The 26,747-nt window shown below is 33.4% G+C and overlaps 1 protein-coding gene across 10 annotated transcripts in view; it reads left to right on the top strand.

Moving 5' to 3' along the window:
* Positions 1-26,747, top strand: part of KIAA0825 (KIAA0825 ortholog) — a 243,742-nt gene that overhangs the window by 78,871 nt on the left and 138,124 nt on the right. For 9 of the 10 annotated variants that reach the window (XM_088053990.1, XM_088053991.1, XM_088053989.1 and 6 more), the window contains 8 exons: positions 596-690; positions 2,396-2,623; positions 3,606-3,871; positions 5,104-5,254; positions 8,297-8,487; positions 10,775-10,957; positions 17,196-17,306; positions 22,408-22,547. In XM_088053990.1, coding sequence (XP_087910116.1) covers positions 596-690; positions 2,396-2,623; positions 3,606-3,871; positions 5,104-5,254; positions 8,297-8,487; positions 10,775-10,957; positions 17,196-17,306; positions 22,408-22,547 — 1,365 coding nt within the window. The remainder of the gene's footprint in view (positions 1-595; positions 691-2,395; positions 2,624-3,605; positions 3,872-5,103; positions 5,255-8,296; positions 8,488-10,774; positions 10,958-17,195; positions 17,307-22,407; positions 22,548-26,747) is intronic. The other variant, XM_088053988.1, reaches the window with a different exon arrangement.

Raw genomic sequence — 26,747 nt, 5'->3', positions numbered from 1 at the left:
AGTCGTAATAACCCTAGATATTGGTTTATCCTTGACAAAACTGGGGCAATATCCCATTACTCTATGAATTATGAGTGAGATTTTTACCAGCCCTTCTTAAGAAGCTTCTCTTACACTTTATAATTTTGTAAGCTAACATTTTGCTTATAATAACTGTACTAATTAACTTTATTTTTATTCTTGTTGTATTGGTGTTTCCAAGTAAATACAAAATATATTAGTGTTCAATTGATAAAATTCTTCGAATAAAGAGGAGAAATTAATTTCTATACAGGAGATCTTGTGTTATCCATTCTCCCTAAGAAGAGGTGACTTCACAATCAGTATAAAAATGTATTAATGACAAAAGAAACTATATGTTACACGTTATATGTGCATTTGTATAAAATACAAATACAACCAGATGTGGATTTCATCATGTTATATAAAAGAAACTGTGTATAACTTGAATTTGCCTTTATTATAATATTAATATTGCTCTACATCTTCTTGAGGGGTTTTTTATGCTTCATATTGATATATCAGAAAATGATGTAGGCTGCTGACTTTTCTACAGAATTAATCTTAACTTTGATCCTTTTATCATACTGTGCAGGAGTTCTGAAGAGAGCTAGTGGGGAGCTTTTAATAGGAGAAACTAGAGCAAATGAAACCAGCGTGCTTCCTGAACAGTTACTTCAGGTAGAAGAGGTGAGTATGAAAAGAATCCTACACTTTGTATGGGGTTTTCTTTTGTGTGTGTGTCTCCAGTGTAGACATTCACCATGTTCATTATAAACACCTATTGCTGTAGTTCCATTACTTCAGCTACTGTGATTACTTCTATCTGAAAAGTTTCTGTTTAGTTGGAATAAAATCTTACAGCATTCAAAGTAGTTGTTGGTATTTAGTAATTAATAATAGAAAAAAATTAATTATAAGATACCACATAACAAAATGGGAAAAAATTACTAAAATATTATAGCTTTCTTAATATTGTACATGTAATCCCAAAGAGTCTTGAAGAAGGTTTATGAAGTTCTTAGAGTTTGGTCATTATGGTTCTTCCTAGAGGTATAGATACTCATACAATGAGTATGTTCTTTGATGCTAACAAACCGCTGTGTAATAAGCACTACATTTGTAGAATGTATATAGAAGATTTTTTTTATCTGTCTCCCATTTAATACAAAACACATTTATATTGTTGGTTTTGTGGCATCTAAATGCTGCAATAAATCTGATACTTAATGATAGTGGGATTTAATTTTTTAATGGCTTGATTTTAATGCTGAAATTTTTTTCAAATTGTGATTTGGATTGGTGTGTAAGACTAATACTAATATGTATTACAAAGAAGAATCTATTTTATGTAGATTGGGATGTACTTGATCCCCATCAAAAAAAAACGAGGGAGTGCAATGTCCATGGGGGCTGTCTCTGTGCTTACAAGAGCTGAATTTTGCTAGTGGGGAAAGGGAAAGGAAGGAAGATACAACGTTTAAATTGAAGACAACTGGAAGGGCTTCACTTTGTACCCTTTCATTCTCTTCCAGCTTAGTATTATAGCTGCAGGAATGGTTAGGAGTCTGTCTTTTCTATTCTCCTACTGTGCCCTCATGGTGGAGATATTTACTGAACATTGTCTTATGTCATTAAAATATGTCTCTTACAGTGGTGCAATTCTCCAATGGCCACTGCAGGGAAAGGTTTAAGTCTGATCTAAGTCATAAGAACAATGCAAAGTCAGATAAATCAAAAAGTAATACTGTGTCTACTTCTGGCAACTATTACACTTCAGATTACTTCAGAAGTCTCTGTTTAAAGAAGGCAAGGAACTGATGTAAAACCACAGTAAAAGCCAGCATTGGCTAAAAATTACAAATCTCTATTTAAACATTTTAATATTTTCTAAATCCAGTTCTAGAGAAGTGAAATACAGTGTGGCTATGTTAAAACGAGCTCCTCTTAAGTGTTTCCCATTGAGATTCATGAATAGTAACTTCCAGTTGCTAACCTTGCAGTGAAAATTATTACAGGGTATGAATTAGTAGATTACTTGTCATAATATTGAAAATATATATAAAATCTTTGACTTTGTTAAGCACATTATGTTAAAGATTACAAAATAAGTAAAGAAGAAACTTTTTTTTAAAGCTGTCTTGTTTAAACAGGAATTTTATTTTTTGAAAAATTTGATGACAAGTTTAATGTTGTCAAGCATGTTCAGTTTGTTGAATGTAAATACTGCTTTTAGTATGATTTCAACACTAGTGGACTATATTTTAAATTATTTAAATTAATTTCAAAATATGATGGTGTCCTGTAATTTAATTATGGATGTGAATTTAATTTTTGGACAGTATTAACACTCAGTAATGATTTTGGATTGATTTAATTTTAATATGTATTTCAGCCTATTTTACTGAGTTTTGGCTGGAGAAATGCATTTAAAGACCTGTCTTCTTCTGTGGCTCACTGCGTAACAATAGCAATTGAGGATTTTTCATCTAAAATTCTTCAACATGAGCAGAAAGAAGAGTGTTCAGCTGCAGGCTTTGCAATGAGTCTTGTAAACAACCAGCAAATGAGGGAGTCCTGCAGAGCAGTCCAACAGGAGGAGCAACCAAAACGAATTGCTAAGGCAGGTATCAAAAGATCTGAAGTTTGAAGGGAGACAGAATGCCAAGGCTGTTTGCCATCTACACTTTGAAGTACTTACAGTACTATTAATATTCTATATCTTATATAAATGGAATTAAGAAGAAAGTGAAAGGCATTACAATGTGAAGCTGAACGGAGCTTTAGACAATAGCCCGTAGTTTCTACTTGAAAGAATTAACTTTTAAACTTCACTGGCATTATTTTTTTCAGCCAAAAAGTTCTAAAGCATTCTGATTATTATCCGCTCTGTTACCAAGTGGTTCGATGGGAAAATGTCAAAAGCTTTGAAACACGGCTGTAGAGGGATTTCCTGTATTCATATCATTAGACATGCCATTCAACTAATTGGCATAACCAGTAATAAAACCAATTTAGAGTTATTTGATTTGGCTGAAAGGTCATTTATTGATTAAATTCCTTTTGTAAGGAAAGGTATGTTGGAGAGACTTTTTTTAGTAAGATTTGCAACTATTCTAGCAGATTTGGAGTGCTGTTAATGAATGCTTGCTGGAAATAACACGTGAGCTTTGGGAGATTAATGTATGAATTTATAAAGAGAGGACATGTTTGTTTCCAAATCCAGTGTTAAAAAATGTGTTTGTGTATTTTCCAAATGTAATTAGTTTAGAAAATTATTTACAAGGAATTAACCTTGTGCTTTGAATGTATGTTTAGTGACATCAAAACCGAATGAAGGCCTTACTGGCCTAAGATGGTGTTAATTTTCCCCCGGTATAGAATATGCAGCTTTAAAGCAAGAAGGAATGAAAGAATATTTAATTTACTTTAAAGAAATGTTACTCCTCTGTTTAAGATACTAAAATGTTTATGAAGCTGATTCAATATATTAATGTTTATATATTTATGCTGATTTCATTATTCAGGAATCTTATCCTAGCATGTATAAATTAAACAGTGCTGTCAGAATGCAAATAACGTGGTGCCACATTTATTTCTCTCAGTTTTGTTCTGACATCATGGAAGAACTCGACACATTGCTTCCATTGGCTCTGGCCTGCAGAGATGATTCTCTTCAGGAAATTAGAGCAAACTTTGTAGAGGCCTGCAGCAAAGTCGCATCAGCTGTTTTGGCAAGACTAGAGGAGAAAAGCAAAGACGTTCCCTTGAAGGCTCCCCTGCAAGACCTGTATGCTGCCCTTTCCACAGCGATATATGTGTTTCAGCATTTTACAATGTATAGCAATTTAATGAGAGAAACAAGCAAAAAGTATGTCCTTTTTACTTAAAATGGTTAATTCAAACATAAATAATATGAGAGCTCATTCCATTTTGGTGATACAGTATTGTGGTAGTTTTCTAAATTGCATCATAGTTTTTAGAACATACAGTATATGTACTATTTAAGGAAATACCTGAATCAACCTGATAGTCTAGAGAGTCATTGTAAAACAAATTATTTACGTGTAACATTTGCATTTGATTTGCAGATCAATTTTTCTTAATTATTAAATTTAAGAAAATAGGATTGTCCAGGGAACTGAATGTACTCTGCTTTTATATAAATAAAGTGACAAGGCCTGGATATCCTTTTCTGGCCTTTGCAATGCCCAATTTTCATAAAATCTGATTCAGCACATAGCAATATTGAAGGACAATATAAAAATACATTTCTGTGCTTTTTGCTAACACCATGTACATTCAGACATATAAAGAAGTACATACATTGTAGTTTTAGAATTTAGTTTATTATTACATGCAGAATAAAAATTAGAGAATGTATGAAGTAGGAGTGTAAAGTCAAAGGCAGTGTTTAACCTGTGGGGAAATATAATTGCAATTGTAAATACAATTTTAGGAGATTTTGTCTTTAGGTACTAGGAGTCTATTGGTGCATATGTTTCTAGCCAAGTGCAATTTAAAAGTAGAAACAGTGTTTTTTTTGGGGAGGGGCCCTGAAGTAGCACAATTTCTAAGGAGTGTATGACTTCTAAGTGGTTAGATACACTGTTGAGCTGCTTTCCCTCTGATATTTTACTGTCTCCTGCTGTGTCTTTGTGGGTGGGAAGTCTGAGCCAAAATACTGCTCAATAATTCTCCTTAGGTGTATTATCAAAGAGTTTTAGTAAATACCTATCAAAAGCAATCTCTGTACTCTGTGCTTATGTTTTCTTTGTCACACTCAGTGCTGATGTAATAATTGCTGATGCAAGAATGCTGCAACACAGAAACTCCAAATAAGTGAATGACAATTGTACTTGTCTCAGAAAATAGGATGAAGTCATTTATTTCTCATGATTGGTTAAATGAGAATTTATAGACAAGCAGACATATTTTAAGAACTTTTGAAACAAAAAGTTGCAAAACTGAATGCTAGGTTCAATACCAAGAGGAAATGAATGACCGATACCCACTAATCAAAACTATTTGCAGTGCTAGGGATTGTTACATCCTAGTGCACAACCTTTCAATCATTGTCTCTTAATCATTCTCTCTGAACAGACCCCTGTTCCTAGTGCCTGTCCAAAAATATCAGGAATTCATCAACATTCTCCAATTTCAAGTTACGAACTACTGCATCAGAGTTTGTGCTACAAGTATTTTACAGGATGCTGAGAGCCACTGCTGGGATGACTACAAAGCTTTTTACGAGGTGTGAGGTTAACTTTACTATGGGTCCCTTTTACAAAATGTGTTCTAGTGATTGCCAGCTCTCTGACTAGTCAGAAGCATGAGATCAGCATTGTTTTTACACAAGGACTATTGGAATTTACTATTTTGAAATATCTACTATTGCAGGCAATTGTCTCTCCAGAAATGATGTAGGAAAACATAGTCATGTAAAGAGGAGATAGATTGTTACCATGAAGTGTTTGTGTCATTTGCTTCATAAAATATTTATTGTGTTTCAAGACATTTATACAGAACTCAGTAAACAGGACACCATCATCTTAATCTCTAAGAATTTACACTTCTCTTAGAAAGTGTGACATATAAATCTTTTTCTGATAAATTTTTTATCTGATTCTTTGATTTTTATTTTCAATTGCTTCCCCTTTTTACTTCTTGTGAGTAAAGGGTATAACAAAGAAAGGTGGCCAGTATAATTACCTACAGCATTCAACAATGTATTTCTGAAATAACCTGTGCCATTTCACTTGCATCTTGAAGTCACAGGTCTGTCTGTATAGCTATAATTCTAATGATTCTATGAAAAAAAAAAATTACATAATTATTTTCATGTATTGGATTTTTTCCTTCATCCTAGTTAAATATAAACATGGGTTAACATACAATGTTTGAAATTATTTTCACTTTATTTCAGAGTGAAATTGTGCATGGGTTTTTAATCAATAATAACTGAGATCTCTTGGAGACAAAGTCTTATCCTTCCTTGCATAATTTTCTGTGTGGGACAATTAGTGTGTTCTGCTAAGCATTTTCTAGAATTCTTGCATGAGAGAAAATTCCATCTGGTACATGTAATCTGCAGATGAAATATCAGAAGCTGCTCAGTCAGTGATAAAATCTGTGGTGGACAAGGCACGCAGAGCACAGAGTAATTTATCAAAATGTCCATCCCTCAAAGACAAGTAAATAAACATTTCAATTTTGTTTGAATGATAGATAATGAGGTAAGAAATGCAGTGGCTTTTGGCAGCTGCTGAATCATGATATGATCTTCATTGTCTGTAGTGCCTATGGTGCTGGGTCTTCATTATTGGTGACTTCACCAATGTAACTTCAGTGTAACTTCACCACAGAGAAAGAGTTGTCTGACGAGAAAGAATATGGAGTAGCTAAACAGTTTTATCATTACTGAACAGAATTGATGTGTGTAGGAAAGAATGAGGAAAACTGGTGTCTCAGCTCTGTATGTTTGCAGGATTTGAGGTGAAAAGTATGTAATTTTACATCATCACTTCTCTTTTTACTGGGCCATGGGAGATGGCCCAAGGGTGGACCGTGATGTGCTCTGAGTTCCTTCAGGAGGCATGCTGCTGAGCAGATGCTACTTCAATTAACCTCTTGTAGACATCCTAAATGGAAGAGATTGGATTAAGATCTATTGCTTGTTACAGAGACAATTCCCTGCAAACTTCCAGCAGTGAGAGGTGGCTTCTTCCAACATATAAACTCAGCAGGAAGAGTGTGCCACTGGGCCAGCTCTCCAGATTACGTTATTGAATGAAGCTCTTGGTGTAGCAGACATCTGCTGTGGCTGTGGGAACTTATGTTTCTAGCAGTCAAAGAATAAAGAATTGTCTGTTCAGAGATAATACTGAGTGGCTTATGTAATAAAACACAGCTGCTTGTTTTCTCATATATAAGCTAAAAAAAAGGTCACATCTGTTTTTATTACATGAAGCCTGCAAAAATAGCAGATGTTTATCAGTGGAGTTGTCTAAAAATGGCAACAAATAGAAACACAGGACAGAAAAGGGGTGTGAATCTCATTTAAATCTTCGGTGATATTGTTGCTTCTGCAGTGGGGGTACAATACTAAAAAAGGGGGAAAGAGCTATTGCTTAAATAAACCAGAGTGGAAAACATGAAAAAATTTGTGTTTATAATTACAAAGTTAAAAAGTGAAATTTGTCAACAAGCTTGTTTCTTTTGTTCTTTTTCATAATTTTGGCCATAATGTAGTTCAAATATTATGTCAGAGAAAAAGCAAATAGTGACAACTTCCAATAATCTGCTAATGCTTATGCTAATGTATTTAAAGAGAAGCCAGATTATTTTTTGATTTTTGTTTATAAAGAATGCCTATCAAACTCTATAAGTGTTTTAAAAATTCTGGGGTTATTTTATATTTCTAATAATTCTAAAATATCAACAAATTCTTAAAATATTTCTCAGTTCCTTTGGGATATGAGAACTGATGATAGAAGTATCTGTTCTCAAAAAGCTTCATGATAATGCTACATGCTGGACAGGTATTAGTTGAAATGTTTAAATGTGAGTTTTTCTGTGAACTTTTTAGAAATAATATGGATTAACTCCTGTGATTTTGACTCCTCTGTATTTATTTCTGTGTCTTAACGGGACAGATCTATTTGGACAATGAAATATTAATGCCAATGCTGATTCCTTGCCAGAAAACGTTTGGTTTCAATGCATTCAAATTTCAAGGAGAAAAAAATATCATAGTAGAAAAATCTGGTTATCTCTTATTGTTGGTTTAATAGTTCAATTTTTCTTTTCTTTTCTCGCGTATCTGTTATATATAACCAAGGTTTTATAATCATGGTTATGAATTTCTGAATTTCTGAATCTGGGTAAATATATATGCTTAAGTAATTTAAATAATTATTTTCTTTGCAGACAAAGAAACTGCCCTGTTAGTTTTATCCAACTATTCTACTGCATACAGAATACTGTCTGTGTTTTTAAATGAAACTTATAACTATGGATTTTGAGAATAGGTTATATAAGGATATCTTATGTAGGATATAAGAGTTCAAATGCTGTGGTTTTATTTTGTGGCAGAATTGTAATATTGTGACTGAAATGCAGCATGTTTCCTTGCAAATAAAGATGTCTCACATCTTTTCAAGGACTAGTTTTAGCCATCATATTCCTGGAACTCTTTAGCTATTTCCTTTCAGATTGAATTAATTTTACCTATAGGAGTTAAATAGACATTTTGGAAGGAGTGGTTTTGTTATGTAATGTGTGCTGGTTTTGACAGGGGGAAAGATGCTCATTCTCTGTCCAGATGTGGCATTACTTCTGCTGTGCTCTTCACCATGATCTATGGACTATTCTACCTCCTAAGACAGCCCAGGAGATTCTTACAGATGTGCTAGAGCGATCTTTGGATATTCTGTCATCCAGATATTGTCAGGTGTGTCCCAGTTACAAAAGAACACCACAAATCAGGTAATGGTTGTATATTTAATGAACCGTTTTGATGGATAAAAGTAAATGTTCATTTTCTGTTACTCACAACTTTGATTCAAATTTCAATGTTATTGAACATGGCAGAGGGAAAAGACCAAATCTATGCATTTTGATGTTTATTTTAATAAAATGTATTTTGTATATTTAAGTATATTTAGTAATTATATTGTAAACTGGGCAGAATCAAAGGCCTCTTTCAACTCTCCAAAATGGATTGGTTTGAAAGCCTCACAATGAAAGTGCATTGAGGATTGGTGATGCATGCAAAAAATGTGGACATAATTGGCAATGTCAGGATTAGAAATCAAGTTGTTGATTCATTAAGAAAATTTAATGCGTTCCAGTAGAATTGTGTTTTAATATGACTTTTCAAGTGAAAGAGCTACAAGGTCACGTCAAAAGATTTGTCAGAATTTGCCAGTGGTGTAGAAAGAGAGAAGAGAAATGAGTTTCTGTCATTTTAGGAAATAAGAAATAGGAAGTTTTTCTTGTTGCAAGTCTTACATTTTGCCTGAGGGGAGGGTCTTTTTGAGAAATACTGGAGCAGATGCCTTCAAGTGGAAGTTTACCCTACCTTTGTCTTTACTATCCAATGTCATGTTTTACTGAATAAATACATGTATTTCTCCTAACAGAATCACAAAGAATTATAGAATGGGTGACATTGGAAGGGACTGCAGTGGATTATCTGGTCCAACATCCCTGCTCAAGCAGGGTCGTCCCAGAGCACAGGGCACAAGGCCAAGTCCAGACAGCTCTTAGATGCCTCCAGTGAGGGGGAATCCACAACCTGCCTGGGGCACTCTGTTCCAGAGTGCTTAGTCACCCACACAGTGAGGAAGTTCTTCCTCATATTCAGGTGGAATTTCTGGTGCACCAGTTTCTGACCATTGTATTTTGTCCTATTGCACAGCACCACTATGAAGACTTAAAGAGTTTGTCATTTTAGAGAGTTAAAGGCACTAAGCAGGTACATGTTCTGTGTGAGCGAAGAGTTATGTGCTGTCATCTCAAGTTTTATTATGAAAAGTATTGTTTTGAAATCTCAAATAACTTGCACAAGATCCTATTCTTGAAATGGATAGGAAAAAAATGAAGTTTTATTCTACATACCTATTTGTGTGCTCTGTTCCTGTAATAACTTTCTGTAATCAGGCTCTTCTATATTTTTAGTACAGAGTTTTGGTACAGAGAGGTTTCCTGAAAACTTGCCTGGAAATTCTTTGGGGGAAAAAGTTCTCTGAAATATGAAAGTATTACTTAAATGTCATAGTAGTCAATTCTATATGAATTTACTTCAAACTACTGAACAAGAAAGAACTTTTTACACTGTCATTTTTTAGAAAAATTGTATATTTGTTAAGGTGATTCTTGAGTTTTTCACTAAGTAAATTGAACTATCCAGTCATGAATAAACGAAAAAAATAACTCAATATAATTCAACATATTTTTATCACAGAATCTTTACATATTTTTTTAATAATGTTGTATTTTGTGAGGGTATCTTTTCTCCCAATGGTTCTTCAAATGGTAGAGAACTTACGTGTAATATGGGCAAATGTCTGTTTTTGTGTGTTTGCCTATATTTTTAAAAAATATGATCCTTAAAAATGCATATGATCACATGTGCGTCCGTGGCTTGTAGGTACTTGAGTACTTTTTAAAGTCCAGCCTCATACCTCCCATACCTTTTGTGTTATTCACATGTTTCCTGTGTTTTGTATGTCAGCTTAGTCTTGTGAGATTATATTGCTGCACTTTGGGTTCTAGCTGTTGTTCAGGCCAATGACATGTGATGCGCTGCCAACCAGTATCAACAGGCAACACCTTGCTCACATTGTATGATGTTGCATGGAATTAGTTTTGCAAATTGAGGATTAAGTTCCTCTCTTCCTATGTTTTTGCCACATCAGGATTTGAAAGTAGTATGTACATTCTAAGTATAAGAAAAACAAAATTTATATATATTTACTTGTAGTTTAGAAAGTAAATAATTCATGCCTAATGACACTGACCTTTGAAAAAGGACATTTCCAAACTTTTAAGTCTTCTTTTTACTAGTTTCAGTAACAACTTTTCTGTGAAAGAGTTGATTTTTTACACAGTAGTGGGTGGAGACTTCCTGCATGACTGAAGAGGAAATTTAAAAGTCCATGCTATGGTTTTGGTATTTTATCCTGTCAGAGACAATGTCTGCTTAATTGGAACTTACCACTATCAAGATGTCTTAAGTAATGTTATTCTTGGGGGTTTTTTTTGCCTACAGAATTGATATTGCAGCAATTTTGATGTCCACTGAAGATATGCTCTGGTCGATTTGTAGTTCTGTGCAGGAGTTTCTGAATCCACACAAAGACAGAGATCTCAAGATCTATAAAATACATAGCCACTGCAATAGTCTGATCTCTGTGCTGGCTATTTTAACTTCACCACTGAAGAATTTGTATGAGTAAGTATGAAATAAACATTCAATTTGAGATAAAATTGGTTCTTGAGCTTACATAGGTAGATCCACAAGGTGAATTTTTGTGTTAAAATCAAATGCTATGCATAGTATTGACAAATTTTATTAGTCTTTGACTATTTCTCAATTATATCCCATATTTATTTTTATGATCTTACCTAAAGCCCAGTTATATCTGCTGAGATTTTATTAGCTTTGGATCAAATTCCTGTGCTGTACATTTTTATTTTTTTTTCTGTTAGTAAAATTGACCATAGTGAATGTCTGGGTTGATTTCTTCTGTGACAAATCCAGCAGAATGTCATTAGTTATTTATTATGTCCCAAATTTTCAATTTATTTTTCCAGTTAGGACATATTTCTTTTACGGTCTTACCAATCTGAAAACATTTATTACTATGGTACCAAATACTTTGGCGAGGTTTTCAAGGACTTAGTCAATCATCTATTGAAAAAAAAAATCATATTACTAGTTCAGATTTATCTACTTTAGGCTTCTACTTTAGCTAAATCAGAATGTTCTGTTGTCATCTGATAATGTTTCTAGAAATACTGGAATGTAAAGATAATTTACTGAAATGATCATCTCATTATATGACCAGTATTCTTCAACAAATATAGTTAAAAGAATAAGAATATAGAATGCCCTTACTTATAAAATCATGTCTTCACAAGTCACAGCTGTAGAAAATGGACACGTAATTTGCAGTGAAATTGGGTCTGAGTCTTTTGTTGATAAAATTCTTCTGTAAATTTGGTGTAAGAGACAATACAAAGTGAGATCACAAAATAAAAAAGAGGGACAACAAAAGCCCAAACTAATGAAGCTACATTCTATTCAACTGGCTTTTATTTCATTATTCAAAGTAAGAAAATTCTAGGAAATACTAGGGTGGAGACCTCCTCCATATAAGCTTCTTTAACTAATTTTTTTTGTCATGTGTGGGCTTATTTTAATGTTTGTGGTCTCTAAAGAACATGCAAAAATGGATTATAACTGGATGTTTCATGTTATATAACACAGGCTTATGAACAGATAGCAATTTAGGTGACTCAGGAACAGATAGGTAGTCCTGCTGTGGCAGTAGGAACGGAGGCAGGAAAGGACATTGCAATAGCTGTAACTGCTTCTAGTGTCAGTTTTGGTATTTCATCTTTCTTTTATGAAAGCCCTTAAAATGATAGACCAATATAAACGTACAGATAAATTATTTATTCCTTTTATCAATTCTAGTCTCTTCCACTGATCAATGCTATTTAGATATTTATGTATACATAGCATTACAAAAAATGTGTGCTTTCTGGAAATCTCACAGTTTCAGAACAAAGTGCTAATGAAAAGCTTGGTTTTTATTTTATGTAAAATGCTGCAGGTAAACAACTTGGTCATATAGCTTTCACTGTAGTTAGGAATGTGAATTTCATTTCCTGAAGTTGCTTATCTGGAGATAAAAAACTTGACATGTGCAGAATGTAGCAGCTCATTTAATTTACTAGTACTTTAAAAAGTACTATGCAAATCACCACCAAAATATGGCAGCTTGGTTTAAAAAGAATACAAAAAAATCATCGTATTTTGTTATAATGTTACAAAAATAATATTAACACTGAAGATCATTTCCATATAGATGATGTGTGTTTTAAAGTAAGTAAAATTGGATTTTTTTAATGAACTTCTACTCAGAACTTGTGTTTTCACAATCTGTGAGACCCCATTATCAAAACAATTTTTTTATATTGTGTATGTAAATGCAGCCAATGTTTGTCAGGAAACCTAGCCCAGTGTCCAAAGTACAAATTAAAAAGTGGCTTGGTCACTCAGCTTAAATGACTATATTCAACTGGAAACACCTTGATACAGTGAATTTTAGGTATAGTACCTAGGTCTATTGTTTATTGGGCTATGCATTGATAGACATTAAGAGTCTATCAATAATAAATTTAAAAGTTATGCCTGATTTTAAAGGAATACTAGTCTTTCATCAATTCTCTTTGAAATTACATTGTATAATCACAATTTCCATCTGTTATATTTCCTCTATATCTTTCAAACCTTTGGTAAAATTAACTAGAAGTGAAATCTTCTTTTCTTTTAAATCTATCATGCTATATTTTGGTACTGGAAATTTTCCCTTAAATGACTAGAAGTCAGTTAATCCTTAGACTTTTCGGGAAATTTCTGTGTGATCATAAAAGTGGCAGTGATGAAACATTGTTTTCCAGGAGTTGTGTAATAATATGACTGGCTTATTTCCAACTTACTAGAGAGGCTGTATTCTCTATTGCTGTAGGGAACTAAAATTATTCAAATTTCTTAATTATTTTGTGGAAATTGAGCAAAACCATAATGATGCTGAAAAATTACTAATATCCTTAACTTCAAATTAGATGATTCTGTTTTCTCATTCCTAATTTTGTGATCTAGACTTTCTTTTCTGCATGAGTAAGTACAAAGTACAAAGTACAAAGGTTACTTAGATCTGGTTTGAAATTCACCTATGAATCTTGGGTGGTAAGGTTTAATACTTGTTTTAATGTGCTTCTTTTTTCTTCACACTTCTATGGCTTTCCTGAAGTATCTTTAGAATAATGGAAATGTTAATTGGAAAGGACTGCTGGATGTTGTCTAATCTAGCCTCCTCCTCCTGAAAGCAGATCACCAAGAGCAGTCCAACATGAGTGTGTTAGACTGACTCAGCTGACACATGCCAGCGTCCAGGAACTGAAGTTTTACAATTTTTTGTTAAGCCTGCTCTACAGCTGCCTTAGTGCAAAATATTACCTCATATCTAGTGTGAACCCTCAAAGCTGCTGGCTATAATTTGCTATATCACATCAGCCCCCACTGACAAAGGTCGGGTCAATGTTGTCTTTGTAATTACTTTTTGGGTGGTTGTAGGCTGCCATTAGATGAATTGACACTTTAGCCACCTTTTCAGCAGAGTAAAGGAGTCTACGGGCCTCAAATATTTCTTACAGGTGATTCACTTTAGTCTTCTGCAGTTTCCTCACATCCTTCTTGAACTGTAGGCCCAAAAGCTGGACAAAATATTCTAGGTAAGGCTTAAACTGTTGACAAGCAGTTGAAGTAAATTACTATCTTCGTTTTAGTTGCTGTGTTCCTCCTAATGAAGCCCAGTGTGTGATTTGAACTTTTTCTAGTGATAATATACTGTTGCCTTGTCTCCAGAATTCTGCTGCCCATAAACCGCAGGTTTGTGGTTGGGTAGGGTGGCACTCAGACAAGTCAATTCCCAGCTTAGGTTATCTGTTGTAATTCTGTAGCTAAACAGTTGCTCTTCACCTCAGTCGACTCTGAATTTCTGTTGGCCCAGTCATCCATGCGTAGGCACTCAGCTGCTATGTTACTGTTCACTAAACCATTCCCCCAGTTTAGTGTCACCTGAAAATGTCCTCAGCAACTGTTCTGTGTCCACTTTTGTCCATGTTGTCAAAGGACCTGTGAACCATGAGTCTCTAGAATGTGCTCCCCAAATCCACTGAGTGTTGCTGTTTTCTTGCTGCTTACTCAAACCTCTGAAATAAGAGGATTTTCATACTTCTGAATTTCCAATCATCTTTCTTACTCACTGACAAGATTGCTAGTGGGATTTCATGTAGTGGATCACACAGTTTCCGTGCTGCCTGGGATGAATACACAGAAGTGTCCATTGCCATTTGACTCATTAGTTTGTAGAGGAGTGAATTATCTGGGCCTCAAAGTAGAGACTGTCTTCTGCCTCAGGTTGAGGCTTGCTCTGGAGCAGATCTATTCTTGCACTTGTTCTGATATTCTTTAGTCTTTTGTACTGAGTAGGTGATGATTGTCTGTAAAGGAAGAAGATAAAGAGTAAGGTGGATGCATGTTTCTGTGATTTCATACTATGAGTTGTTATATCTTATTTTCTCAGCAAGAAGTCAGGCAAATTATTTAAATGTTGAGAGGCATTTAGAGAGTCTACTGGCAAAATTGCTCTCTATTGTCATAAATTCAATGTCATTCGTATTTAAAGACTGAAAACATTTCTCTTTAATATATGAGTTGTAACTCATGAAGTTGCTTTTTAGTAATGTTTATTCCTTATACAGAGAGAAATCATACAAATACTACACGGAAATATCGTTAGGATGCATCTTGCTGGCATCTCGTTTCTTCACACCTGCACTCAGGCTTAGAGGATCAATTCTCATTTTGTCATATTCTACTGAAGAATAAAACCACTATAACTTTAAATCTTGCTGTGGTATTAAATCTGTTCTCCGCTGCTTTGAGATAATAGGCAGCTGCTTTAGCATAACTTGAACCAAAAACAAATGTCCTACTAGCTATTATTATACTTCTGTCAGAAGAATAGTTGAACAGAAGCTGCCAGAACAGTCTGGCAGAGAGTTGGGGTTTCCTGGCAAGAATTAGCTAGCCAGCAGTGGACATTAAGAAATGCTGTCATGAAAATTACTATATTATCATTAGACACTTGATTTTTTAATAGTATTTGAAGCTATTCTAATATTTAAACAATATTTAAAATCCTCAGATTATCTCTGTCTCACTTCAAAAATTTCTGTAGAGATTTTGATATAGGCAAATAAGTCAAAATACAAAAATCTGCCCTGTGCTTCTCCTTAGGATACAGCTAATAAATCATATTTAACAAGCTGCTTATGTCCAGAATTCTCTCAAACAGTTCCTACACAACCAATGGACAAGATGTAGTCTTTTTTTTTTTTTTAAGAGATGTCTAACCAAAATATACTTATCACACTTCTGTGTAGGATGTTTGCTCTATACTTTGCTATATAGAGAAAAAAATATTTCAGTGGATAAAAGACAATAAGATTTCCTTTTACTTTCATAATATTGAAATTACTGTCCTTAAAATAATTCTTTTTAAGTTTTTAAGTTTGGGTTCTTCTTTTGGCTATATTAGAATTGCAGCTTTATTTTTAATCTTCAGGTTTTCATGAATTCACAAAGAGCACAAATTCACTGTACTAAAAGTTCTGCTCAGATTTTGCTTGCTTAACATCCTTTAGATATCTGTAGCAAATTCTTTCTATTATTTTTTTATTAGCAAGAGTGGTTTCCAAATAAAACAGTCTGTCTTTTAGAGAGGTTCAGAAACTTTACACCTTTACCTTTCTTGTTGAAAAAGTATAATTCTCTTTCTTCTTTCATCTGCGTCTAATAGAGATATATCTATAGTTCTGAATTACTTGAGATGAAAGATAAAAAACTTACAGTCAAGTAAAATGAAAAGTAAGGTGCTTGTGCAGTGATAATTGTTTATATTTAATGGAGGATGTAACAGGCTGGAATTCCTCTCTGCTGGAATTATAAAAGTGTAAAGGAGGAAAAAAAAGAGAAGAGGCCAAGTGACATCCATACTATCATGCATGATTAAATCCTGATGGCTGCTAGAGAATTGTACAAATACTAATAATTTATTACTAAACAATAATTAAAGGCAAATATTAGATTAGAAAATCCTGTTCCCACACATACCTATAATCCTATCATATAGTTAGTTTATAAAATTTTTCATTTTTAGTATCCGTAGATTTTGCCTCTCATACCATTTGAGTAAATGAAGAATTGAAAAAATGACAGCTAGTAACAATCTAGTTCTTCTTTAGTCCTTTATATTTGAAAAAAACACAGTATTCCATTTCTCTCAAGCCAGTGACATTCCAAAGCTTCTGGTTCAAATTTTTGTCCACTTTAATCCAAAGTCTATATATGCTTGCATGTCAGTATAATTTCAAAAGACACTTTACATATCATTATTGTGAAAGTATTGAAAATACTATGCATTTTTGTTATTCAGGAAGAGATATAGAAATGAATGACTGAAGAGAAATTTGCTTCTTTAATGCATTTTCAAACATAGTTTGAAAATATGTTACATAGGAATAAAAATAAGAAGAAAACCTGAATAACAGTTATTAGGTGCTGAGTTACAAAGAGTGAAAGTAAATAAAATACAGAATTCTATTTTTTACAGTACATAGGTTTGCAATTATGTGTTTGCATACATATATGATTAGTATTTTTCATAAGGTATTTTCTGTCTTCTTTTCATATAGATATAGATGTAGATGTAGATATAGATATAGATATAGATAGATATATAGATATATATGGATATATAGATATATATACTTAGTAGTAGTGATCCAAGGGGATTTTCAGTTTCCCATGTAACTCAGTGTTTGGTTTCTTCCAGGACATTTCTGGATAATTCTGATGAACATCTTCCTCAAGATTTTTCAGAAGTCTTTTATCATCCATTACACTGGTTGTTTTGCATACCATCATCCTGTTTTTTCTTTCTGAAGTGAGTATCAAAAGTTGATTGTTGTAAATGAATCACCAGATAGTCAGGATTAGTCAAATATTGTTACATTTTGAAGAGTATATCTGAATAAATGTCTAATTATTATTCTGATTTTTAAGACATAGCAGCATTTTTAAATTCATTGCAGATTTCCTTAATCTTTGAGAGTATGAAGAAAAATTGCACTGAAAGCACTGTATTTTGCTAGTCTGTTAATTATGTTTGATATTTGAATTATCTGTAAGGTTTTCTGGCTTTAATTAAAGATTATATAGTTCTTGACAATACAGAAGTTCAGCACAGTATCTGTTCTAAGGGCCTTATAATTAAAGGAGAGATAAAGAACGTATGCCCTTCTGTTTAGGATTGCTGTTTTAAAAAAAAATTGGTACATAAATAACTCATTGAACAATATGCTGCTTGATCGTAGTTGAATTTTTTGGAGATTATTGAATGGTGAAAAGTAAAAGCATAACTTTCCTGTATCACTGCAGATAATGACAAGTGACATAGAAGATACATGCTACCAGCTGTGCTGTTGTTTTCTTTCTAATTTTGAACCTGAAGCACTCCCACACCAGTGTAGATCGTATCTCAACCACTCCCCCTTCACCTCTCCCTCCTCCTTTTCAATGTTGTTTACTGAGAGGTTTTCATGGAAAGCTGCTATTGTGAGATGTTACTGTGTTTTCTGAGAAAATATTTTTATATTTTGGAGGAGTACATTACCAAATGAGTGGTAACCTATGGGTGACCCATGTGCTTTGGATTTATTACCTATTTCCTTGTACACACAGTATCTTTTACCTTTTATATGAAAATACTTCCCCTATAATTTTGCCCCATACTACACAAAACATTCTGATTTCTCTCCATAGGCTCCGCTCCTAGCTACATGTCATCAGTCCTGTTCTCTCCTTCCCTGGTGCCTCTGATATCTGCTGAACCAGAGACAATATATGTTGTGACTGCATCAAAATCATGTAGCTCACTTATTACATGCCAAACAGAGTTGAATAACTGGTGAATTCAAAATGTGTCCTGCTTGAAAGAGTAGTTTAAGTTCTTAGAAGGCATTTAAAGTATATAAAGTATATAAAGTTATAAAGCATATAAAGCAAAGTTTATCAAGCTTCAAGGAACTTTCTCACTGACTTTTTAAGTTATGCATGGTTGGAGAGAAAGGAGAAGGTAGGATAGAGGAGAGGGAATGATGCATTAAAAAGGAATCTAGTCATCCATTTCTGGAAAATTTATGCTCCATTAAGTTTTCATTGTAGAAAAGTCAATAAATTTTTTGATGCCATCATGCAAGGCCAGATCTCAAAATTTAGATTACACTGTGAAGTATGAGTTTTGGAACATGATTCCACGAGTACCCTATGCTTAATATTACCATTTCAGTCTGACATAATTATCTTTTCTAAGATAATTATGTATGTTTTCTGAGGTGGAATTAAGATAGATTTGAATAAATAACAGAAAACTATTCCAGAGTTAGTATGCACTTACTTTGCATGGAAGAAAAGGTACTAAAATACAGAACTCCTCGATCGACAAATAGGGAACTGCAAAGTACAAAAACAAGTACATCTCTGAGAAGATACAGTCCGTGTGCCTTTGTGAGAAAAGTCCATAAATAGAGAGAGTCTTATATACTGTCCTGGTGATAATGAGTGAATTATATTGGTAAAATATTTAATGTTCCCTTTTAACAGCACACCTTTCAGCTGCTCAGAAAAAAAAAAAAAGTGGAGGACTCTGTATCTAATGAATAATTCTGAGGTGTTCCAATTTTTTCATTGGTTTTATACTCCATGTGAATGGAACTTTTGTTCCACTTCAAAGAGTGCCTTTAGAATATTATAAAAAAAATTATTTAAGCATTGTAGAAAACTGTATTTTAGAGCATCTTTCATCAATTCATGGTTTGTTTTCTGATTTTACATCTTATATCTAATTAAAATTCGTGTTTACCATGTGTAACAAAATAGGAAGCACAGGCCATTTTATACCACTCAACTGTGGCCACCTGATTTTTAGCTTATGACTCTAACCTGTCATACTTAGATATTAGTCTCCCTAAGCTTGCTATGTAAAAAAAAAATAAGTTGTTAGTTCTTGAAATTAATTTGTTTACTATGTAACCTGATTTCCTACATTATTTTTCATTGCTGAAAATGGCTACAGTCTGTTTAATTTTATCAATTTGACTCCAACATCAATGTCAAGGTTGTTACCATGAATTAGCATATCTGCTTGCCTTATAACATCTTGAACTTAGCACATGAGGTTTTCTTTCTTTCTTTCTATCTTGAATACAAACCAAAATAATATAGTTGGTTATCAAAAGAAATAATTACTGATAATTTATATTACAGTTATTTTAGTGGTAATTGTGATTCCTTAGTGGTAATTGTGATTCATTCTTTGCCTCCCTTGGGGTTTATAATTATACCATTTGCAAATCAAAGTTGGGTTTTTTTTCTTCTACTGTACAAAACAGGACATTTATATGTGTGATATTTATATGTACTTCACCTTTTGTCACTTTTTATGAGGCTAGTCTTATTTTCACTAGTACTGAGCTATGAGGGTGAGAGAACATATGTTTCTCCATATGCACATTACAAAAGTTCTCAGCGCATTTATTGGTGCTAGCTTCATGGCTGTAGGGAATGTCTGCTATATTTTATTTTTCCTCCAAGTGAGTCACACCATTGTACATTTCAATTTGCAAGATGCTTAAGGAGCCAAGAACTGGTGTATATTACAACATGATAACTTCCCATCTGGTCAATGACAGACAGTTTTTTTTCAATTCAGATACTCTAAAAATAGGAATTTAAAATACTATTCTTCATAAATCTAATTGACCCAACTTGTCACTTATCTTTTGAAGTCAATGGTCAATGGGTGGCCTTGTTAGATAGGATAACATGACATTAAAGGAAGAGGAAAAAATTAAACTGGCCCAATTATTTTAACAGAATTAGTGAAGAGTTGAGTTTGCTGTCAGCCATAGGATTAATTCTAGTGTGAATATAGTAACTGTTTTAATTTTAATTACTAACTACTGATTAGATTATATATATACTGATAAGAATATATTATATATACTATATAGATTATATATAACCAATCTTGAACATATAGAAATTAGAATAATTATTTTAGGAGTGCAAGTCCTAATGTTTAAATACAGTATGTATTTTAAATATGGAGAATTTACTTTGACTGCAAGTTCTATCAATATTTAAATGTATATGTGTATATATTTCTGATAAATATTAATACAATCTAGTATGTGCTAATGTGCAAATGTAATTGTAGAGTCAGTGCTATAAAGTACCAGATGAAAATCAGAAAAGCTGTACATCAGATTTTCTGGCACAGACATTGCTTATGAAGTTAGAGGTATTTCCTTTAATATTAAAAGTGCAAAGGCTGAGGTGTCTAAAATCTTCCTTTACTAAAATGACCATTACAGTGGAGTTTTTTCATAATAGTGGGATGTAAGGCCCTGCTGGAAGATGGGTGCTATGGTTTCCTTCAGTGGCTCCAAGGCTGCCCTGTGAGATAGGTGGCATACTGCTTTTTCTGGTAATGGAAACATAGACGTATGAGGGCCTAAGCTAGAGGAGCGTATCAGATGACATTTTCTTTTCCAGGACTTGTAGATTTGTATTGAATATATTGTATAAATAGCAGCTTTGACTCAACAGTGAAGTACTTGTGCAGTCTATTTTTCTCATATGTGTATTCAAGCATAGCTGAGAGGTGTCACATTTGGTCAGAGGTTGTAAAAGTATGCAACTTAATGGAGAGGTACCCCTCTGTTAGAACAACCACATGAGACTATTTTAGTTCTGTCACAAAAGTTATGTGTAAATGGCACATAAAGTGTTTTAGCAGAGACATATAAATACTTCTCTAGTCTGACTGGAAAATGTCAGATTGAAAACCTCCTTTTGAAGAAGGTTTCAACTGATGTTGAAGATGTTTTTTGCATACTGGCAGATGATACTTATACCTGCCTAGTCAATGCATCACTCCATATCAAGTACTTAAAATCATGCATGTAAAATTCATGTGCATAAAAGTTTATCTACGAGGTGCATAAAGTTTCAGTGTTACCAACTATTGTATAAACTTGTAGCCAAAAAAGTAAATAGAGTGGCTAAAAATAAATTAAAATTTAATTTTAAAAGAACCTTCAAACTAATAAAAACTTAGACATTAAAGGAAAAAAACCTATCCACAATCCAGTTTTGAAAACTTGTTTTTGAAAATGTTTCAAGAATACTAAATACAACAGGCGGTAAACATTTGGCAGGATAGATGAGTTTGTTTGTTAGTTGTTTAACCATAATGTGAGTTTAGTGATTGGTGTCGGGTCACTGGCTGTGTTCAGAGTAAGCCCTGGAATAGTATTTGGAAACCTCAGTTTTTGTAGAACATTGGAATCACAAACAGAAAATAAGCTGCAAACAGAAAATAAAGTGCAATATTTTTAGAAGCTAATGAATTTGTACTACACCTTCTCACTTCTCGCTGCTGGCAAAGCGGTAACTCAACCAGTCTAATATTTCTTGTGGATCTTTCAGGACACATAAAAATTGCACAACCTAAAGTGGAATTTTGCAACCCCTTGGAGTATTTTCATTGCTTTTTACTTAAGAGCTTTATATACTTCATCAAGGACAGACACTTCAGATTTCTTACTCAACAATTACTGCAATAGTAAACAAAAATAATAACCTTACATTTATTCAACTGAAAGATAAAAAAAACCTCCTTTTTGCCTGGTAGAACAAGATAAATACAGTTTCATAAAAGAGATAAACACAGTTGTTTTGTATCAGACGTAACTGTGGCAAACTAACAAATGTCAATTTGCTTTTAACTAGTTGAAATTAAGTGTAATTCTTTCTCTGAGCTGCCTTAAAGTAAGGAAGCATGAAAGTATTTTCAGAGTGATCTGGGAGGAGTTGACACTTAAGGGAGTTAGTGTTACATCTGCAATTTAAAGATATTGATTTCATAGATAAATTAACTATATTAACTATATTCTTTCTGTCATTATCTTACATTTTGAAAGGACTCCATCAACCAGAGAAATGGCAGCCCGAGGTCTGCTGAAGCTGCTCTTGTCCCAGCCGTACTGTAATTTGAGCTTGCTTTTGGAAACATTGCTACACCATGATTGTCTCTTAGTGAAAATTTTGCTGAGAAGCTCAAGTAAGTATTGATACTGTCAATCCGTATAAGAATACCAGTGAGAAACACAAATTCATTATTAACTACTTAAATGCTGGGGGAAGGCTGTAAACAATTTTGAGGGTTAGGTACCTATTTACTTATTAGTAGGACACTTCTTGAATGGGTATATAGATAGAAAAATCATTACTTTTTTAGTGAGAATTGACACTCAACCAGTGTATTAATAATTTCAATGCAAACTGCAATATTATAAAATAGGCTGCTATAATAAATGCAAAAGAGTCAAAATGAATTTGAGCTTAATAGAGCTTTGATACCATGACTACCGTATACAGGTTTTTGAAAGTGTGGATGAGTAGTCTAAGAGACCACTTTAAAAATTACTTCTGAACAGTGAAAAGCTTATTAGATGTTTTGTTAAAGTTATTATATGCTCGTCACTGTAGGCATTCTAGAATTACAGTTATATACTTCTGCTTGTTAATTCTTTAATGATGTTTGGAAAGTAGAATAAAGAAACCAAATTTTTATTTGCATTCTGATGGTATTGTGTTTGAAGCTACAAACTGTATCACTTATTTGCATTAGTAGTTTGCAGATCAAATTATTGTATTGTCAAATAGTTAATGGTATAATTACCTGTTTGACTTAATGTTGCGGGAACATGAGAGTCTTGGTTTATTTTTTGGCAAACAAGTTCTTCCTATTATCAGAATAATATTTTACATATTTATATTTATGTTTATATGTATTTATATATCTATCTATATAAAACATAATTTAGTTCAGTCACTTTAAAATGGTCTAGTATTTGTCAGGAGTACATCATCTTCCACTTTTGTCATGCATCTTATTGAGAGCTGCAGTGCATACACTTGACTATTCAAACACATGTCATCGTTTAGAAAGGCTGACAAATGTTTGATCAGGGTCATAGTCTTACCCTAGTGTTATCCAGTATTGAGTTTTGCTATCTGTTTAAATTATTACAGGTAATAAGTGACAGAATGTATTAGTCTATTGACTGATCAACCTCCTAAGCTTTAGGGAAATCCATGTTACTTTGAATTACAAAATGTGTTATTTATACAGGCTTTATTCATGTAGCTTCAATATTGGAATGAATAAACTTTCAGCTTAGATGAAGTCAGTATCTGTGATAACCCATATCATCTAAATTAATTTCAGTGTGATTAATGACAAAAAATTTGTATTTTTTTATTCCTTCTCCTCTACAGCTAAACATACCATAGTTTTGAACAATTTGCCCTAGTGATAACAAAACTCCCTGGTATTTAATTCCATAAGAATTCTTTATAAAAGAAAAGCCTTCTAACATTTTTTATATTCAGTCTTTCCTTTTCCTTTTAAAAACAGGCCAGAAGGCAAAACATCTTATGTATTGATGAATTTTTCTGTACTGTTTTAACAATTTGGGATACTCAAAGTAGACATCATTCAAACACATTAAATTTCACTGTATTCCCATTGTTCTTATGGTTGTACCATGGGGAGATTCAGAAGGAATGTATAGTCCCCATCATAGTAGGGAGTACTGTTGGGATTGCCAAAGTTCTTTCAGTAGAAAGAGTATTTGTAGAGAAGCTATGTAGGCATGATTCATGTTGCTAAATATTATAAGGATGTTGTATTTGTTGGAGCTATTGAAACACCATGTATATGATTATATACTATCTGGACAGGAAGATGACAAAAAGTGCACTTTTGTTATTTTGTTTTGCAATATGATATATGAAATGCACATAAAAATTAAAATATGGAAATATGAAGTTGTTGCGTCAAAAAATACTCAAGGTAATAAATCAGGTTACCCAGAACTGAACCATTTATTTGTCTTCAGTGAGTATGGCTACTGCATGCAGGCAACTTCGAAAAAATGGTTGAAAATTTTGATATTGGTATTTGACCTCTGTAACAAGCTGTGAGTCTGAATAACCTAGGTGTGTTAAGTTACAGTGCCATATAATCCTAGAGTTTTTTTCTATAGGTTCAACTTTCTTCAAAACATGTTCTTGAGTGAGTAAAGGGTCTAAGGTCTCTGCTGTGTTTTTGCAGAGAGAAATAGTGAAGATAGCTGTACGGTGTTAATTTTCTGACAAACTGTCATGCAATTTACTTGGCAGATTTTTTTTAACCAATATTGCCTTATTGTTCATGGATATGAAATAGAAGTGGATTATTTTGACAAGCAACAAATAATAGAGGAAAAAAGGAAATGGTGTCTGTATAAAATAAGTAGCTGAATCCAGCAGATGCTGACATGAAAATGTGAAGGATGAAAGTGAATTCTGAGCATTTCTGCTAGATTTGCACTAAATACACAGTGTGCCAGTGGAACAGTCTATGACTTCTAGTTTGATAATCATTATTTCCAGGAATCAGGTGTTTTTCCTTTGCATAATTAAGCAAACAGTAATAGTTTTATCAGATTTCAGTGGCCCAACACAGGATTAATACCAGAGGGAACCCCATCAGACAGTGGACACCTGGCCACTTATGAATAGCAGATAAGACAGCAGTCACTAAAAAACTGTCACTGAGAAATTGTCGATAAGGCACATTCCAGACCTTCAGTCAATCCTTGGGTCTCATATATTTGTTTAAGAAGAGACAGTAGTGTCAAATAGATCATGAACAATAGAAAATGCAATGTATTGTTTTATAGTCTTATAAAGAATCTTATTCATTACCGTAAAAACTTGAGACTCCAGTTGTTAGAGAAATTTTATTTGTCTTTCTACACACAACCTAAAGTGAGCGTTGGTATGTGGAAATAAATTGTAAGAAAACTGCATTTACAACAGGACCAGGTCATTGGTAGTTTCAGCTAATGTTTTTGGCTTGCACAATACATATTTGAAAGGCTACGAGAAGACAGTATTATTTAGTCTGTACATCTCAACATAGATGTGATTCTGGGCTCCACTAAAATTTTGAAATAAGAATAGATAGTAACATTTACAAATATTCTGTAGTAAGTCTAAGGCTGAAAATCTGAAATTGTACCCAAATAAATGTGATTTGTTTCAAAAAGAGATCAATTATCCTGCACATGTAAGCAGGCTGGGGAAGGGAACATGTCCACCAAGAAAACAGAATTGGATGGTGCATCATTAGACAACTTACTAGACACTAATAAATATTAAGAGCTTTCTAAGACCATTCTTTTATTAACCATTTTCTGGAAAGAGAACTTGGAAATGTATTTGTAGAACTAGAAGATTTTTTTCCCCCACTCCAGTTCTTTGCCCTCTTTGAAACAGTTCTCTAACTGCCATGATGTATAATGTGTCATTTTAAGGTAGATTTTAAGTAATAATTAATTTTTAATCAAACTTAATTAATTCCATTTTAGACATATCAGAGTAAATAGCACTTGTTTTTTGTGAGTTATGCTAAAAGAATAGTGAAAAGTGGTAACCACCAATTGGCCTCATTTAGGAGACTGAACTATTAGTGGCAGTAGTGAGTTATTTCAGAAGAAAATGTACATGCCTTACATAAATTACCAACTGCATCAAAACTCTGGCATTGTTAAAATCTGTAACAATTTGACACTTTTATTTCAAGTTCTTGAGGGTCATTCTTCTTATACTTTCATTGTACTTTCTCATACTTCATTGTACTTTCTTCTAATGGCTCCTTGGATTTAATAATCCTGTGTCATGGTCTATCACACAAGTGAAAAAATTAGCAACTGTTGTAGTCCCAGGGCTCAACCACACACCACTTTCAGGAAAAATAGTCTTGCAGGTTTTGGTCACAAAACTTGGATGTTAGTCTGTAACCCAGCCCTCATTAGGAGAGCAAAAGTAAATCTCTTAGAGTAATTTATATCTTTGTGCAGAAATAGATCTCTTCTCCAGGTATTTTGTGGGTCATCCAATATAAGGCTTGTGGGTACCTCTGAAAGCTTTTTCATGATAGTAGTTGGTGTCATAGTAGCCTAATGGTTAGAAGATTACTTTAAAAGTGGCATCTCCTCAAAAGTTCCCTCTGACCAGTGAGCTTACTGGATTCTGTACCTGCTTAACCAATCAGGGATGTACTGAAGTGATATACTTCTAGCTGGAAGACAAGTAAAAAAGGGACCTTAATAAAGATACGCTGTTCCATTTGGTGACTTTCCACCAATAAGCTGGAGAAAACAGTAAACAGATTTTATGGTATTTCTGAAAACCTATATAGGATTTCCTG

Source organism: Pseudopodoces humilis, chromosome 4 (genome assembly GCF_049639895.1).
Source record: "Pseudopodoces humilis isolate 2021_Gansu_Grassland_sample_001 chromosome 4, ASM4963989v1, whole genome shotgun sequence".
NCBI lineage: Eukaryota > Metazoa > Chordata > Aves > Passeriformes > Paridae > Pseudopodoces > Pseudopodoces humilis.
This window is presented reverse-complemented; position numbering and strand designations above follow the sequence as displayed.